General features: G+C 49.3%; 1 protein-coding gene across 1 annotated transcript in view; it reads left to right on the top strand.

Moving 5' to 3' along the window:
* Positions 1–15,000, top strand: part of LOC125292979 (ERC protein 2) — a 190,683-nt gene that overhangs the window by 56,789 nt on the left and 118,894 nt on the right. The window contains exon 8 of the mRNA XM_048240576.1: positions 5,764–5,931. Coding sequence (XP_048096533.1) covers positions 5,764–5,931 — 168 coding nt within the window. The remainder of the gene's footprint in view (positions 1–5,763; positions 5,932–15,000) is intronic.

The following is a 15,000-nucleotide window of genomic DNA, read 5'->3' as shown; positions in this document are numbered from 1 at the left end:
CTCCACCACGGGCTCCATCTGCGGCAGTTTAAAGTCTATTTCTGTTCTCGGTCCCTTCGCACTGAGACAACCCAGCACCAGGTTATTAATGGCGATATAAACAATAATTACTGAAATATTGCGACGCAAATTGAATGATTAATTTCACAGCAAATACATTCCAATAAATGTGTTTTAATGAGTGCCTTATGCCATTCTGCAGCATGTGGCCCTGGGCCAGCCAGCGCAGATGGGGGAGAAGGGGAGATGGATATTTCTCTGCGCCGTCACGCAATCTTATAAAAAGGCCTCTGAAAATTCGGTTAGCAAAACAGGGAGAAAACCTCGACAAGCTGGAGCACTTTGGCAGTGCATCTCTTGCATACCATGTCTGAAAAATGTCCACGGAGGTTGACGAATCTCATACAGTGGTTTTGTTTTGCATGCTCATTAATATAACTTTCATGCACACAGTAACAACATACATCATCGGCGCAAAAAAGCTATCAAAGCTATCAAATCAACAGCATATTTTGTGCTGCAGGCCAATGAGTGATGAGCAGGTTGATTGACATCTGGAGGGTTCAGGTTGGGTTCTGAAGCCCTGTGGAAAGTGTCAGAGGTAATTCAGATGTGCTTGGGCTTCTTGTTGTCAGCTTTCAAAAGGTCTTTATTAGGGACTCTTAACAGATACTGTTACTGCACATTGCAGTAGAGTACATGAGCGTCCAGGGACCACATGGATTAGTGGTTGACAGAGGAGGAGGTGTGTCCCCAGAGGCCCCTCTCTCTCTCTCTCTCTCTCTCTCTCTCTCTCTCTATCTCTATGTTTCTTTCCCATCTCCCATACATACATAAAACACATTCACTTGCTTCTGTCTGTCTGTCTCTCTCTCTCTCTTTCCCTCTGTCTTTGGTCTGTTCTCTCCATCTCAGATGTACCTGCTGCCTACGAGTGGAGGCTGTTGGTTTTGTAGGCATCAAGAGACACGGCGTCTGTTCTGTTCTGAAACTGGAGCGAGGAGAGGGAGATAGAGAGAGAGAGGGAGAGGGAGAGAAAGTGAGAGAAAGTGAGGAGGAGGAGAGAGCCAGGAGGAGAAGCAGATGCTGAGTTTCGCCGAAACCCCCTCCTGGTCCAAAGATCGGGCGGCGATTTGGCTGTGAGGAGAGTTCTGAATGCGGAGGGATGGGGAGGAGAGGTCGCGGGGAGTCGGGGGTTGAACGAGGGAGGAGAAGGAAAAAAGAGGAAAAAAAACAACATGCTTAATATCTTGGCTAAGAATTAATAGTATTGCAACCGCAAGATCTTGAAAATGTATCAAGGACTTTTGCAAATGATGTGGTGTTGAGTGAAAGGCTGGAAAGCCTAAGCGGTGGAGATGTGTTTATGTGAGTGTGTCTGTCTGTGTGTCTGTGTGTGCAGCGCACATGTGTGTGAGTGTGTGTGTGTGTGTGTGTGCACTGGATGTGGTTGTATTCTTGAATGTTGCATTTCTGTGTGTTTCTGTGTGTGTGTGTGTGTGTGTGTGTGTGTTTGTGTGTGTGTATGAATGAATGTGTGTGTCTGCACATTCAGGCACACCTCAGTGCATGTACTCTCCCCTGAGTGAGGGACCATAGAGAGAATGAGAGAGACAGAGAGAGAGAGGGAAAGAGAAAGGGAAAGTGATCCAAATGGCACGGCTTAATTGCAAAAAAGAATGTGTCGCCCAGCGAGCGATAGATCAGGCCGAATGGGTCCCTGGTTGCTGCGGAGACAGCCCCTGCTCTGTTTTGCCTATTGTCTGAGGGCAGCGGCGTTGAGAATGTGGGCCACCACCCAACGTCAACCCACCGGTACTCCACTGTCCGCTCCCAGTCCACACCTCGGGATGCCATTAGTAAGCAACCACGGACAGGCTGTGTGTGTGTGTGTGTGTGTGTGTGTGTGTGAGAGAGTGAGTCAGAGAAAGATGCAGAGACACCTGGACCCTGATGAACTCACATTGATTCTCTTTCTGGGAATTAGTTAGTTTGTTGTGGAGCGCACACCAACATGTTAATACCATTCACAACATATTCATCATGGAACACAAACATCAGAGACATGCGTGCAAACAGACACGCACACACACACACACACACACACACACACACACACACACACACACACACACACACACACACACACACACGGCATGTGCAGCAGCCGTTTCCCTCATAATCCCATGACATGATCTCATAATTATATTTGGGAGTAATGGGATTAAAGATTGTTCCTGAATTGGGCCTGAGGAGTTTGAGAAAGAGCAGCCATGTTTACCAGAGCCGAGGCGCAGCAGAAGAGGCTGCTCTTTCTCAGTGCTGTGCCTCTCTCAGGCAAACACATGAGCTCATCCCTCTCTCTGTCTCTCTCTCTCTCTCTGTCTATCTCTCTCTTTCTCTTTCTGTGTGTGTGTTTGTGAGTATGTGTGTTTGAAAGAGAGAGAGAGAGAGAGAGAGAGAGAGAGAGAGAGGAAAAGAGTGAGGCTTCATGTAGTATTTATGAGAGAGCTTCAGATATGCGGTACATGCCTGAGAGAGAGAGGAGGGGTGTTCCTGTGGGTTGGATCTATAGCCAGACACTGATGAAAACTCAAACCTGCACACTTAAACCTGTACACTGGAAACTGTACACACACACACACACACACACACACACACACACATACACACACACACAAAGTTCGGTACCTGTCCACCTCGTTGCACCCATCTATTTCTGCTCCCTCCACAAACACACACACACGCACACACACACAGGGGATATCTACCAGTAATACTCAGTGTACAAATCTCTTTTAGTCTCTCCATTCATACACATGAGCATGCACACAGTGAAAGAATCCCTACCTGTCATCCTGACCCCTCTCTCTCTCTTTTACACACACACAGACACACACACACAGACACACACACACATCCACACACAGATATTCTCATGCAGCGGTAGTGGAGTGCCGTGGGCTGGCCGGTGTGGCCTGTATCTGGTTTCCTGCGGCCCTCCTCTCCTCCCTTTCATGTCCCCGCCATTTCCTGCGCGTGTTGACGGAGGGTGAGGGTGGAGAGCGCAGCTGGCAGACAGGACACCCCCCACACACACACACACACACACACCAACCACCATCACCGCTACCAGCGGACCTTCTTGACCTGCTCCCCAGCAGAGCCTCTCGCTACTGGGGTTTATACTGGCAAGCGGCGGCAGTGGTGGACCTCAATCATGCTCTCTCACTATCTCTCTCTCTCACACTGTCTCTCTCTCTCACTGTCTCTCTCTTTCTCTCACTATCTCTCTCTCTCTCTCTCTCACTGTCTCTCTCTCTCTCTCTCTCTCTCTCTCTGGGGGTGGAAGATCGCTCCCCTTTTCCTAAATGTGTCGGCGCAGAATGCAGCCATTCTTTTCGGGTTCCCTTAAATATCATGTTCGGGATCCGTGGAGTCTATTTGTTGTGTTTCGTTGGGTTTTGTAAAGTACACACATGCGGCCCGACTCGAAGCCACGAGCGCTCGAACAAGAGTCTCTGGGAAAGAAGGAGAAAAAAAAGTCACGGTGGCTTTTAGTTTTAAAAATGGAACCCTGTGGCTTCTCTCCCTGTTGCTTGTTTTCTCTCTCTCTCTTCTTATTTTGCTTCTACTTCCCCCTTTCTCTCTCTCTCTCTCTCCCTCTTGCCTCTCTCTGCATCCCCCTCTTCCAAGCTCTTTCCCTGGTTCTCCTGCTCACCCATCCGATCCTGTTTCAGGCACATTGTAACTCCTTTGTAAGAGGAACTACTTGTGAAGCGGCACCGTTTCAAAGGTTAATGAATTAGCCGAGGTAGGACAGCGGCGATTTCCTGCTAAGCGCCCGAACAAATTCCTTATAAATTACTCTGTGCCAAGTGATTGAGGATTACAAGTGTCACTGGCACTGTGGTCTGCCAAAGAAGGAGAGAGGAAGAGAGAGGGGGAGAGAGAGAGAGAGAGGGTAAAAGAAGAGAGAGATATGAAGTTCCATTTTCTCTCTGTCACTTTCTCTGTCTCACTCACTCCCTTATTCTCTCTCTCTCTCACTCTCTCTCTCTCTCTCTCTCTCACACACACACACACACACAGACACACACACACACACACACCTCACTCACATATCCACATAGTCATGTTCAGTATTAGGGCTTGGGCTTCAGCCAGAACAGCAATATGAGATAAATACTTTCCCATCTCAGCCATCCTGTGGTACTACTGTACAGGATGGCTGAGATGCGCACACACACACACACACACACACACACACACACACACACACACACACACACACACACACACACACACACTCGCATAACAAGAGAGAAAGAGAGACACAAACACAAGGCTCAACATGCACCTTACCACGTCCTCTACGCGTGCAGTACCACACTACAAACAAACTGGCGGCGTGCACACTCGTTCCCTCGCATGCCATGCTGGGCACCTCCAGCACCCTCTGCAGTGGTGCAATGCAGACACAGCCCCGCATGCCCCTGCAGCGCATACTCATCACATTAGCTACGCTTGTCGCATTTTTTTTCTTTTTTACAGTGCGCTACAGTATGCGTATGTGGCACGTTTGCCCAGATTAAGACAAGATCGGTTATATGAGAATGCGCAGTTGCAGCAGGCCAGCAGGACTATTAGTCATAATCCCCACCTCGGGGAGTGGGGGCATTGGACCGACGGCGGGGTGAGGCCGAGGCTGATTAAAGGGAGAGACCGATGCTGGCGGACACGCTGGCAGGTTTTAGTCGGCGGTGTGTTTTCTGTTCCGCAGCCGTTCTGTCAATAGAAGCGAGCCAATGAGCATCGCGAGGGGACGCGTCCGGGCTTCGACCCCCTCTGAGTCCGCCTTTGAAGTCCTTTCAGAGTGCCACGTGCTTCCATCAGTGGGTTCTTTAAGTGTGTGTGTGTGTGTGTGTCTGTGTCTGTGTGTGTGTGTGTGTGTGTGTGTGTGTGTGTGTGTGTGTGTGTGTGATTGTGTCTGTGTGTACTGTATGTGTCAACAACCACTTTTTAAAGTTATGAGTAAAGAGTTTATCTGTGAGCATGCACATATGTGTGTGCGTGTGTGTTTGTCCATGTCCTCTGGTGGCTCGTTAAGGGGCCTTGATAACGAGCTCTCTGACACCTTAGGAGTTCATCTGGGTTCACCCCGCTGTGTGTTACCCAATACCAGCACCATGGAAACCAAACCTGGAAACTCAATTAGTCCACAGGACCTGAAGTAACAGAAAAGAGCTTAACAGCCTGTGTGTGTGTGTGTTTGTGTGCGCGTGTGTGTGCGTGTGTGTGCATGTCTGTGTGTTGAGAGAGAGAGAGAGATGTTTGAGATGGGATGTTTGAGATGTTTGTGTTATCACTTCTTAATTTTCTAACTATGAAATGCATCCAACCAGTATCATGGCTATCTTTTTGATTAAACAACTTTTATTTTCCTGGAAAAACGAACCCAAGCTGCTCATATCGGAGCTGCGAGGCATGTTGAATGTCAACACAAAACACAGTGTGCCGGGCAACACCACAGAGTGTTGTGCATATTGTCGTGACGGATACTTTCCTGGAAAAAAAGAGCCTCTGCACAATGGAAGCTTGGTTTTAAAGGAATTAAAGCAGCTCTGGTTACTGTAAAGTGAATGATTATAAATTGCTGTAATTTTTAGTTGTTGAAAAATGCTCCCCTGTTCTCATTTCTCATTCTCTCTATGTTTTATTCTCTCTCTCTCTCTCTCTCTCTCTCTCTCTGTCTTGCTGTAGGTTGATGCTCTGCGGTTGCGTCTGGAGGAGAAGGAGTCGTTCCTGAACAAGAAGAGCAAGCAGCTGCAGGAGCTGACCGAAGAGAAGGGCACGCTGAGCGGAGAAATCCGCGACATGAAGGACATGCTGGACGTCAAGGAGCGCAAGGTCAACGTCCTGCAGAAGAAGGTACGGCACTCAGGCCCGGCCTCTGGTCTCGATATAGCCTCAGTATCCCATTTGATTTACCCACATTTTTTTTAACCAGTTTTTTGTCATTTCAATTCCTCCGTTAAAGCAAGGGTAAGTGATGCCAAGGGGTTTCTAACACTTTTGTAACCTTCAGCCAATATCTCCACACTGAGCCCCGGCTCCGTAAACTTGAAACAAGCAAATTGGGGGCAGCCTGTTCCCCAAACAATAACAAAACACTGTGTGGAGTTTCTCGGGTCGCCCCGCCTGGTGTGTGTCTATTCTGGTCTGGTCCGGTTTGCGCTGTCCTGCGCTGTCCTGCACTGTCCTGTGCAGGACGGCCTTTTCTGGAGCACTCTGGGTGAAGCTGGAGAGATGCCCAGACTTTTCCTGGCCTCGGCCGCCTCCTCCTGGGTCTCGCTATGGGCTGCAGAGCCTCTGGAAGCTGGCCTGTCGTATCTAATATGCTCCATTATCAAAATGTAAAGCAGACACCAGAAGGTATTCCATTTGCCCATGACTGCGCATGTTAGCTATCAGATACACATTATATAGGTGTGGACATGGAAAAAAGGAGGCGTCCAAAAGTGCATACTCACTCACTCACTCACTCACTCACTCACTCACTCAATCACCCAGTCATTCACTGACTCATTCACTTACTCACTCACACATGCACTTTTTCACTCACTCATTCATTGTCATTGTCCCTGTAACACACACACACACACACACACACAGACACACACACACACAGACACACACACACACACACACACACACACACACACACAGACACACACACACACACACACACACACACACACACACACACACACACACACACACACACACACATGCAGACACACAAATCGATGGAGCTTCTCACCCATGCAGCCAGGCTCCTCAGTGCTCATTGCGAGCAGATCTGTAATGTGCTCTGGGGATGTCCACTCATCCTTAAAGGGCCTAATCGGCGTCCTGATGATTCGATTAGAGGCCCTGATTAAACGGCCTCGGGAAAAGAGGAGCCTTTAATGAGACCTAATGAGCACCGGCATCAGATATGTCATCCTCTCAGTCTGTGTGTGTTTGTGTGTGTGTGTGTGTGCATGTGTTTGTGCATGTGTGTGTGCCTGCCCACACGTGTGTCTCTTTGTGTGTATGTGAGTGTGTGTGTGAGTGTATGTGTCTCTGTGTGTCTCTTTGTGTGTGTGTGTGTGTGTGTGTGTGTGTGTGTGTGTCGTGTTTGGGACCCTGGGCCCTCCTGTGGCCCCGGCAGGCCCTTAATGACTTTTATAAGGTTAACTCTCAGCACTGACGCACTCCCACCTGCGGGGGAAGTTTCCACTCGTTCCCATGGCTTTCCCTCTCAACAGCCCTGACACACACACACACACACACACACACACACACACACACACACACACACACACACACACACACATGACACATACACACACACATGCAAATGACACACACACACACACACACACACACACAGATTTCTCTTCCTCTTTTACACAATTATTTTATCTGTCTCTCTGCCTTGCTGTCTCTTCATTCTTTCTCTTTAGTGTTCTCTCTTCTTCCTGCATCTTTTTCTTTTGTTCTGATCATCTTGTTGATCTTCCTTCCTCTCCCTGCTCTGTTCCAGCTTCCTCATTATCTCTCTCCATCTCTCTCTGTGTCATGGTATTTATCTCCATGTTCTCTCTCTCTCTCTCTCTCTCTCTCTCTTTTTCATCTCTGTGGTCTCTCTATTTTTCCACTGCCGCTCACTTATGTAAATTGGGTGGTGTCTCTCGCCTCCACGCCGATTTCCGCTGGCTCGATCAGTCCGCTGCTCGGACCACCCAGCTCAGTGACTACCTGTTTTGTTTTTAACTTTCCTAATATCAGCAATATGGAGCTGTTTGTGGGTCATTTGGACCTCCATGTTTACTGGGCGTCTTGCCTCTGGATCGTCTTGGCAGTCTCGGTGCCTGTCTTGATAAAGGACTGTTCCCAGACCAGATGGGACCCCCCTAACCCCCACCCCCCCACCACACACACCCTTTGATGATGGCAATGTTTCCAGTATGGGCATGCTGCCCTTTTTCGAGACAGACCATGCCTGCGTCGGCAAACTGCACCTCCAGGGGCGTTTTAATGATGGAGAGGTCCCTATCTTTATATAACTCTGGCCTTTAGGAACAGGTCCCAGGTCAGTCTCTCGGCAGTGCTTGGTGCAGAGATGACCTTTTTCATGTGTTTCATCTGTCCTCTGCCTGCCTCCCTCATCTAATTGCCTCCTTTGCCGATGGGCTTCTTTGCTCCACAGTTGGGTATCTTAACAAGCTCCATGCACTGTATATAATTTATGAGGTATAATTTTGATGGGTTGGCTCAAACCATACTGCCACTCATTCCAGTGTGGTCCCATATATATACTGGTATCGTATGGACGGTGGTTTCGAGCGCAGTAGTGCACTTTTGACCCTCACTGCCATACCATTTTCTTGTCACCTCTTTAAAGCGAGCGCTACACACTGTATGTGTACTGTACGGTGAGTGTGCGCGGTTAGCATGAGCTATGTAATGCCTGTGTGTAATCAGAGGTTGCATTCCTCTTCTGCTGTCTTTCCACTGTGTTGTTAGAGTGTCCACTTGTTCCATACAATATGTCTTATGCAAGATATATGATGTATATGTGTGTGTGTTATGTTACATATAAGTACTTTTTTCATCTGCTTTCTCACAATCTGTCTCCATCTTTCTCGCTCTCTCTCTCACACACACTCTCCATCTCTCTCTCTCACACTCTCCATCTCTCTCTCTCTCTTTCTGTCTCCTTCTGTGACTCTTCCCCTCCATGTCTCCTGCTGTCATTTTAAAGTTTACAGTGCTGTTGTCACCTCCTTAAAGCTACCATACTGTGTGTGTGTGTGTCAGTATTTGTGATAAGTTACGTGATACTGCCATAACTATTTTCGTTCTCTCTCAGGGCCTCTATGTATAATATGTCAGCCCTGATGTTCGCGCTGTAGCCGTGTATGCGTCTGTGTGTGTGTGTGTGTGTGTGTGTGTGTGCATGTGTGTGTGTGTGTGTGTGTGTGTGTGTGTGTGTGTGTGTTATATACAGTAGAAGCGTGTGAACAGACCTCCTCCTCAGCTCTCCCCTCTCTGCGTTCGTCTCGTCTGTAATTTGCTGGACTTCCTCTTCACTCTTCACTTCAAATATCATGGGAGAGCTGTGTGTGTGTGTGCATGTGTATGTAGGCCTGTGTGTTCCTACATGTGTGTGTGTGTGTGTGTGTGTATGTAGTGTAGTGTATACGTCTCTGTGTGTGTGTGTGCATGTGTATGTATGCCTGTGTGTTCCTAGACGTGTGTGTGTGTGTGTGTGTGTGTGTGTGTGTGTGTGTGTGTGTGTGTGTGTGTGTGTGTGTGTGTGTGTGTGTGTGTGTGTGTGTATGTCTGTGTGTGTGTGTGTGTGTGTGTGGTGAGAGAGTGAAGGAGAGTACATCTGTGTCTGATGTGGTATACGTGTGTGTGTGCTTGGGGGTACGGAGTGTTTTGACCTTGACTCCCCACACACACACACACACACACACACACCACCCCTCCCTACACACACACGCAGACTCACATGGCCCCTCTTCTCCAGAATTCCCCCTGAAATCTCTGTTTCTGTAGCTCCACTAGAGAGCTTCCATTAGCAGCTGTAATGTCTGTTTCAGAGATGACTGACTGTCTGCAGACTGACACTCAGTTCAGCTCAGCCCCCCGATCCAGCGGCGCTTCACCATGGAAACAAGCGATGAAAGGGTTTCATATCTCTTTTAAGCGCTAATGAAGATGCAACATTCTGCTCCCATCGCTGAAAATACACCCACCGTATGTGTGTGTGTGTGTGTGTGTGTGTTTGTGTGTGTGTGTGTGTGTGTGTTTGTGTGTGTGTGTGTGTGTGTGTGTGTGTGTGTGTATACGAGGATGGTGCTATGATTGTGGGCACCTCATTATCACTTCTGTGCTGAGTAGAAGCACAGAGCAATTGAAAAAGAGAGTGAGAGAAAGAGCGAGAGAGAGGGATAGATAGAAAGGGGGCGAGGAGTGAGGGAAATAGAGACTGAAACATAAAGAGCGGGACAACTTCAGAGTTTCCAAACCCTGAGAAACTCCACAACCAGCCCCCACACACACACACACACACACACACTCATACTCATACTCATACTCATGCTCAGCCTCTCCCCGGACTCTCCCCTTCCAGCGTCGCTCTAAACCCTCGCTGCGCGGGCTGGAGAAATCTCCATGCCATCTAAATGATTTCTGCATGCCTTGGTGCTCGGAGCGCTCAGGAGGGATGCATAACAGGCGTAATGGATTTGCTGGAGCCCCGTCTGCTGAAAGATCAAGGCATTACCTGCTGCCAGGGAGGCGGAGAGTGGAGAGGGGAGATGTGCTCCTCACAGCACCGCGGGGCCCGGCCCAAAGACCGCGCCGCCGCCGCCGTGTGCGAGCCACATCGCGCACAAACCCACCAGCAGGAGCTGCTCGAGAGACAGCAGAGCTTTTTTGGAAGCCACACATCTGCTGTGTGTGTGTGTGTGTGTGTGTGTGTGTGTGTGTGTGTGTGTGTGTGTGTGTGTGTGTGTGTGTGTGTGTGTGTGTGTGTGTGTGTGGAGATGCACAGCTCTATGTCCTGCCCGTTGCTACCCCAGTGCGTTTTAAAGGCATTATTCAAGGCTAAAGACAAACCGGTAACATCGGGGGAAAGGCTGACCCCCGCGCAAGGAAATATTTCACTTCGGTTCCACTCCATTTGTCACCGACTAAATATCGCGCTGCGCATCGGAAAAGGACCCTTGCGCTCTGATTGGTTTTCCACACTTCCTGTTTTCCCTTGGGGGGGGGGGGGGGTGGGGGGTGTCTTCGTGGGGCTATAACTTACCGGCCGGGCTGCCCGGCGAGAAGCCCGCGGGGCGAGGTGTTTTTCCTCCTCCGCGGGCCCAGGGGTCCATCCGTCAGAACCAGTCGCCGCCCCAGACGGAACAGATGAGAACGGCAGAGTTTTGTCCCGTGCCACATTTCTACGCAGGCAGCTGTGAAGCATAGTCCCCCCACCCCACCAACATCTGTCACTCACTTGGTGGGGGGGGGGGGGATGTGTGCACATGTGTGTGTGTGTGTGGGGGGTGTGATGGAGGGGGTAAGGGGAGGGGAGGGTGTTGAGAGTCTGTCTGCTCCCCTCCCTTGTGAAGCACATTCATTTTGTTGTTCTTTGGAATTACTGGCACTCGCGGGGGGATAATACACTTCTGAATCCCAGCGTTCTTAATAAAATATGCTTGGCGTCCAGGCTCTAAATAAGCCTCATTTCCAAAACCAAATCAAGGTAAATGAAGACAGACACAACCGGACTGATTCTGGTATCATCTGAGAACGAGGTCACGCAGGTCGCCGTCGCAATGCAATGAGTAATGAGAACGAGAGGGTGGAGTTATTGTTTGACCATCTCCACCTTCCCTTCACACACACACGGACACACATCTTATACACACACACACACACACACACACACACACACACACTCACGTACACACACGTACACTGTAGGAACACAGCAGGCCCAGAAGACTGTCAGCATTGCTAAACTGTAATAGAAACCAGTTCCAATACAGCCAACCCTACAGCGGGCGTTAGCATTGTGAAAGGAAAACAAATTGGTTCGAAATCAATGATCTAAGACTCCCAGATACATCAGAGAAGGATGTTGGGTTGATACGTCGCAGGTTTCCATCGTTGCAGGGCTCCAGTGCAGTGCTGGTGTCTGTTGAACAGGGGTCGTGGTGCCTGGACCAGAGAACAAGAGAAAGAAACGAAGACAAAGAAAAGAGAAAGAGAGAACCGAACGGATCATGTCCATGTCTTATCATCTGTTTTTACTGAGCGTCTGTCCTTGAATCTTTCAAGTGAACAGGACTTGGCATGTGCCTTTGTACGCACGCACACACACACACACACACACACACACATATACACACATATGCACACATGCACCACACATATGCACACATACACCACACAAACACACACACACTCACACACACTCTTCTTACACTTGTACACACACAGACAATCTATCTCTCTTCTTACACACACACACACACACACACACACACACACACACACACACACACACACACACACACACACACACACACACACACACACACACACACACACTCTCCCTACACATGCACACAGGAGGATGATGTGCAGCCCAGAGCCCTGTGCTGTGCTGCGGAGCGGTGTGGACCAGACCAGAACCTTCTTGTTGCGGGGGCCCTGGCCAGCGCTGGAGACAGCTGCACTGTTAAAAGAACGTGTCTCCATGCTCTGATTCTGCTGGCAAGTACACAGCCACTGCACAAGCCCTGAAGAAAATGTATATAGTTTCGAGAGAGAGAGAGAGAGAGAGAGAAAACTCACACACAGTTGAAAAGCATATGTTCTCTTCTGCTGTGGGGTAAAGAATTTGGATGTAATTTAATCTGTTGTAAGTACCCCATATTTTTGGGATTCTGAAGTTTTTCCACAAAACATCGGGATGCTGCGTTTTTCTTTCTTTCTTTTTTTGCGGAGAGTGCCGCTTTTGTGGTGAGGCCGCCTGCATGTGGCAGAGCCTTCTTGAAGTCGACCTTAAATCATGCCTTTGGCCCTGAATGAGTTTCGGGTCGTGTGTGTTTGTGTTTGAGTGTGTGTGTGTGTGTGTGTGTGTGTGTGTGTGTGTGTGTGTGAGGGGGGACGTTTGAATGATGAAGCGTCCCCATCGTTAACCCAGGGGGAGTGTCCCATCACCGCCCTACCAAGGATACGGCCGAGGAGGAAGTGTGTGAGAGGAGAGCGCTTGTCTGACCTTCCTTGACACACTCGCTCACAAGTGGCCCTCTGAGTGACCTCTCCTAAAAAGCCCACAAACATGGAAGAAGCTCTCTCAAAAGGGCCGATAAGAGCATGATTTGCAGCTCGAGCCTCCCACAAAGTTCAAAGGAATATTCACAGTCAGGGGGTGGGATAGGGTGTATCTGTTTGTCTTTTTTTTCTCTCTCTCTCTCTCTCTTCTCTCTCTCTGTCTGTCTCTCTCTCTATGGTTGTGTGTGTGTGTGTGTGTGTGTGTGCGTGTGTGTGAGTGACTACACTGGTCTGTGTGTGATGATGGGGAAATGGTCACTGTTTACGTAGTGTGTACAGTTACTCATTGTAGTTAAGTATATTTGAGGTTTTCTTTGTGTGTGTCTGTGTGTCTGTGTCTATGTATATCTGAGCGGTGAGTGGGTGGGTTTGTGCCCGTGCCTGTGTGTGTGTGTGGGTGTGTGTGCTAGCCGAGGCCAGGTGTTTCTTTGATCCTCCATTATGGCGGTGAGTCAGTGGAGAGGCAGCCCTTTAAAAGCCTGTAATGAGGATGTTTTATATGAAGGCCTAATTAGCTCTGATTTAGAGTGGGAGCTGAACGGCTGGTGATATATCAGCTTCCTGTCAGGGCCCAGGAAGTGAGCTTTGTCTGTGGAGCGTGCCGCGCCACTCGGAACACTCCCAGCTACCTTCCACGGATCACTGTCTGCGTGGGTCTGCATGCCAATGACTGTCTCTGTGGTTTATGGGTGAGTTTGTGTTCAGTTGAGAGCCTGAGGGTGAAGGCATTTGGGTGCTCATCTGTCTCTGTGTGTGTGTGTGTGTGTGGGCGTGGGGTGTGTGTGTGTGTGTGTGTGTGTGTGTGTGTGTGTGTGTGTGTGTGTGAAAGAGAGAGAGATTGAGACTTTAAAAGAGAGTGTATTTATCTGTTTTACTATCTGTGTGTGTGTGTGTGTGTGTGTGTGTGTGTGTGTGTGTGTGTGTGTGTGTGTGTGTGTGTGTGTGTGTGTGTGTGTGTGTGTGTGTGTGTGTGTGTGTGTGTGTATGTGTGTGTGGGTGTGTGTGGGTGTTCATGGGAGTCTACAAATCTTGCCACCTCTCCTTGTTCCTATTCACCCCCTGATGGTCAGCAATAACAGTGATTTAGCAAGCTGAACCGCCGTCTGTTGTAATAGCTGTTGCTGGCTTGGAAGATGCACAACGAGACAAGGCTCATGTAGACGTTGGCCATTGGCCGGACGCGGAGGTTGTGTAAATCCCCCCTCCCCTTCTCCCATCTCCGCATGGAGCTCGGCCCTCTGTCAGCCTCCTTTAGTCGGGCGCCAGAGCGCTGCCAGAGAGCCGGGGAGCAGCAGTCCACCTTATGGGGGTCGTGGGCCAGACTGGGGTGTCGGGCTGCTCCAGGGGTGGAAGGTTACTGCTGCTGGGGAGCCCTATCTCTAGCAGCTAGAGATAGCTGAGAACGGCGAAAGTTCACGTTAGGATAAGGGAACAGTTTTCTGTGGTGGTTTTAGAAGTGTAGAGGGGAGGGTGATTGGTGCGTGTGTGTGTGTGTGTGGTGGGTGGTGGTGGTGGTGGGGGGGGGGGGGGGGGCAGGGCCTGATGGAAAGTTTGAAATGAAGCGTTTGGAGCCTTTGGGTGTTTGAATAGAGAGAGAGGTTAGTGTTGTATTTTTCAGGAAATGGAATGGTATTTTCAGATGTAGGCCTCCCTGGGAGATAAAGTCTTTGGTATCAGGTGAACTTCTTCTCAAGGTCTTTAACTGTCAGAGGGGGACGTGTACAGTACTGCAGTGTAGCTGCTCTGAGTGGCATTTCTATTTTGTGGACTTAAGATGCTGCCTGAGCTGAGTGTAGCAACTTTCTGAGCTGAGTTTAGAGTGTCTGAGCTGGAAATAGTAGGCCAGGCAGTGTGAAGGTTCGGTATATCAAACCTGTTGTGTGAGAGTTGTAGTTTGAGGTATTGAGTGGTAGCTCAGGCGACTGTCTGTATACGTCTGGGAATGTTGTATGCAGGGTCTTCTCAGCGGATGAAGCTGTGTGTGTTGGTTTCAGGCTGAGTTGGGATGAAATCATGTTTAGCGTGCTCATGTGTGTCTTAGAGAGCATGTGAGGCCCTGTGTGTCTGTATGTATACTGTGTGTGTGTGTGTGTGTGTGTGTTGGGG

This window comes from Alosa alosa, chromosome 4, assembly GCF_017589495.1.
Source record: "Alosa alosa isolate M-15738 ecotype Scorff River chromosome 4, AALO_Geno_1.1, whole genome shotgun sequence".
Classification (NCBI taxonomy): domain Eukaryota; kingdom Metazoa; phylum Chordata; class Actinopteri; order Clupeiformes; family Clupeidae; genus Alosa; species Alosa alosa.
Note: the sequence above shows the minus strand (reverse complement) of the source record. Positions and strands in the feature narration are given on the sequence as shown.